The sequence below is a fragment of the Galeopterus variegatus genome, unplaced genomic scaffold (assembly GCF_000696425.1).
Source record: "Galeopterus variegatus unplaced genomic scaffold, G_variegatus-3.0.2 Scaffold16798, whole genome shotgun sequence".
Taxonomy (NCBI): Eukaryota; Metazoa; Chordata; class Mammalia; order Dermoptera; family Cynocephalidae; genus Galeopterus; species Galeopterus variegatus.
This window is the reverse complement of record NW_007742909.1, coordinates 5,237-7,430: the sequence shown is the minus strand read 5'-3', so window position 1 is coordinate 7,430 and position 2,194 is coordinate 5,237. Positions and strand designations below refer to the sequence as shown.

General features: G+C 45.7%; 1 protein-coding gene across 1 annotated transcript; it reads right to left on the bottom strand.

The window, feature by feature from the left end:
• Nucleotides 1-923: 923 nt before the first annotated feature.
• On the bottom strand, nt 924-1,899 carry LOC103582570 (olfactory receptor 8B12). The gene has a single exon (XM_008564123.1). It carries the CDS (start codon nt 1,894-1,896, stop codon nt 961-963), a length of 936 nt encoding a protein of 311 aa, XP_008562345.1. The 5' UTR covers nt 1,897-1,899; the 3' UTR covers nt 924-960.
• Nucleotides 1,900-2,194: the final 295 nt, after the last annotated feature.

Below are 2,194 nucleotides of genomic sequence, written 5' to 3'. Positions count from 1 at the left end.
AGGTGCTGTCCTCCATTTTCAGCGCAGCCCTGGGCTGCCTGCCACTTTGAGCACAGCCCAGCAGATTTTCTTCCTTTAATAATGCTTGAACGGTACCCGGCATCTCAGCTCACTTTCTTTCAATACTTTTAAAAGAAAATCTGCAAGGGCAGCAATAAAGCAAGAAAACATGGCATAAAGTAAAACAAAGTATATTGAAATTCAAAAGTGAGCTGAGATGCCAGGTACCATTCAAGCTTTATTAAAGGAAGAAAATCTGTCGGGCTGTGCTCAAAGTGGCTGGCAGCCCGGGGCTGCCCTGTAAATGCAGGACAGCACCAGGTGTGGGGGTGGTAGAGTTTATATAGTGCGCCAAGGGCTGGCTGATACCATCAAGGAGGGTCATTATGCTAATGTGGATCAGGGTGGAGAACTGCGCCCTTGCAGAAGCAAAAGGGGTTTCTGTTTAAGTCAGGAGGCTTCTTGTAAAGGGTAGGGGGAGGGGCCCACTGCTGGAGTGGAAGATGAGGCAGGTGGCCATCCTGTGCTCATTGTGTGCACAATGGCACTGGTCATATCCAAAATCCATCAGAAAGCCTGGATTCTAGTCCTAGTTGTGGCACCAGATATTTGTGTGTCCTTGAGCAATATATATAATATTTTTAAGTCCCCAATAGCTGTTAAATGAGGAGGCTGGATTAAGTGACTTATAAGGCCCATTCAAGATTAAATGATCTATGATTGTCAGAAACATTTGCATAAAATGAAGAAATCTTGGAATAGTTGAGGTGGAGTAGGAGCAGGGAGAGTAAATCTGCACTCAACACTCATCCAAATGTAAAGATTTAAAATTCTCTTTCTACACAAGACAGAATAAAAACTGGAACTTTGATCCCTCACTGAAAACATACAAACTAAAAAAAAAAAAGAAAAAAGAAAAAGTATTGTATCCCCTTCCTCAAATAGTGCTTTTTTCTTTTCTTAAAAAAATATTTTTCTGCCCAAGGTTTTTCTCAGGGCAACTTTGACATCCTTGTTCCTCAAGCTGTAGATTAATGGGTTGAGCATGGGCACCACAATGGTATAGAATAGGGAGGACACTTTCCCTTGGTCAAGGGACAAAAGGGAAGGTGGTTTGAGATACACGAATGCCCCAGAACCAAAGAAAAGAGAAACCGAGATGATGTGGGAGCTGCAGGTGCTGAAAGCTTTGGACCTGCCCTCAGTGGAACGAATGTGGAGGACGCTGGAGAGGATGAGGGCGTAAGAAATGAAGATGGTGACTGTGGGCACACCAATGTCAATGGCCACAACAATGAAGACCACCAGCTCATTCACATTAGTGCTGTCACAGGAGAGCTCAAGGAGAGGAAAGATGTCACACATGAAATGATTGACAACGTTGTCTGCACAGAAGGTTAAACTCATTATGCTTCCTGTGTGGGCCATGGCCCCAGCAAATCCCATCCCATAGACACCCAACAAAAGGAGCAAACACACCTGAGGGGACATGGTGACCGTGTACAACAACGGTTTACAGATGGCAGCATAACGGTCGTAAGCCATCGCTGACAGGACAAAGGACTCAGAGATGACAAAGAAGCAGAAGAAGAAGAGCTGAGTCATACACCCAGCATGCAAGATAATGTTCTTCTTTGAGACAAAGCTCATCAGCATTTTGGGGGTGATGGTAGTGGAGTAACAGAAATCTATGGAAGAGAGGTTGAAGAGGAAGCAGTACATGGGGGTGTGCAGGTGAGAGTTGAGCCCGATCAGGGTTATCAAGCCCAGGTTCCCCAACACGGTGACCACGTAGAAGCTCAGAAACAGGAAGAAGAGGGGGACCTGGAGTCCCGGCTGGTCGGTCAAGCCTGCGAGGATAAACTCTGTCACCGAGGAGGAGTTCTCTGCAGCCATTCTCCTCCGGGGTGGAGAGGGGGAGGTCTGTCGGGACAAGAGAAGAAGGGCCACTTAAAGAGAAAGAAATATCACCACCACTTTCCCAGTATCCATCCTCCGTTCTTGAAAAAGGAATCCACAGAGTGACTTGAACATTGGTAGGAAGGTTCTTACCACTTGCTATGGATCTATCTTCACCTTCCAAATAGCTTTAACTTCCAGAGTACAACAGGAGGCTAAACTTTGCCTCCAAAATGAAATCTGGTGCTGCTGGAGAGAAGAGTACTAAAAATAAGCTGGGTGTCTTTCAGATCTT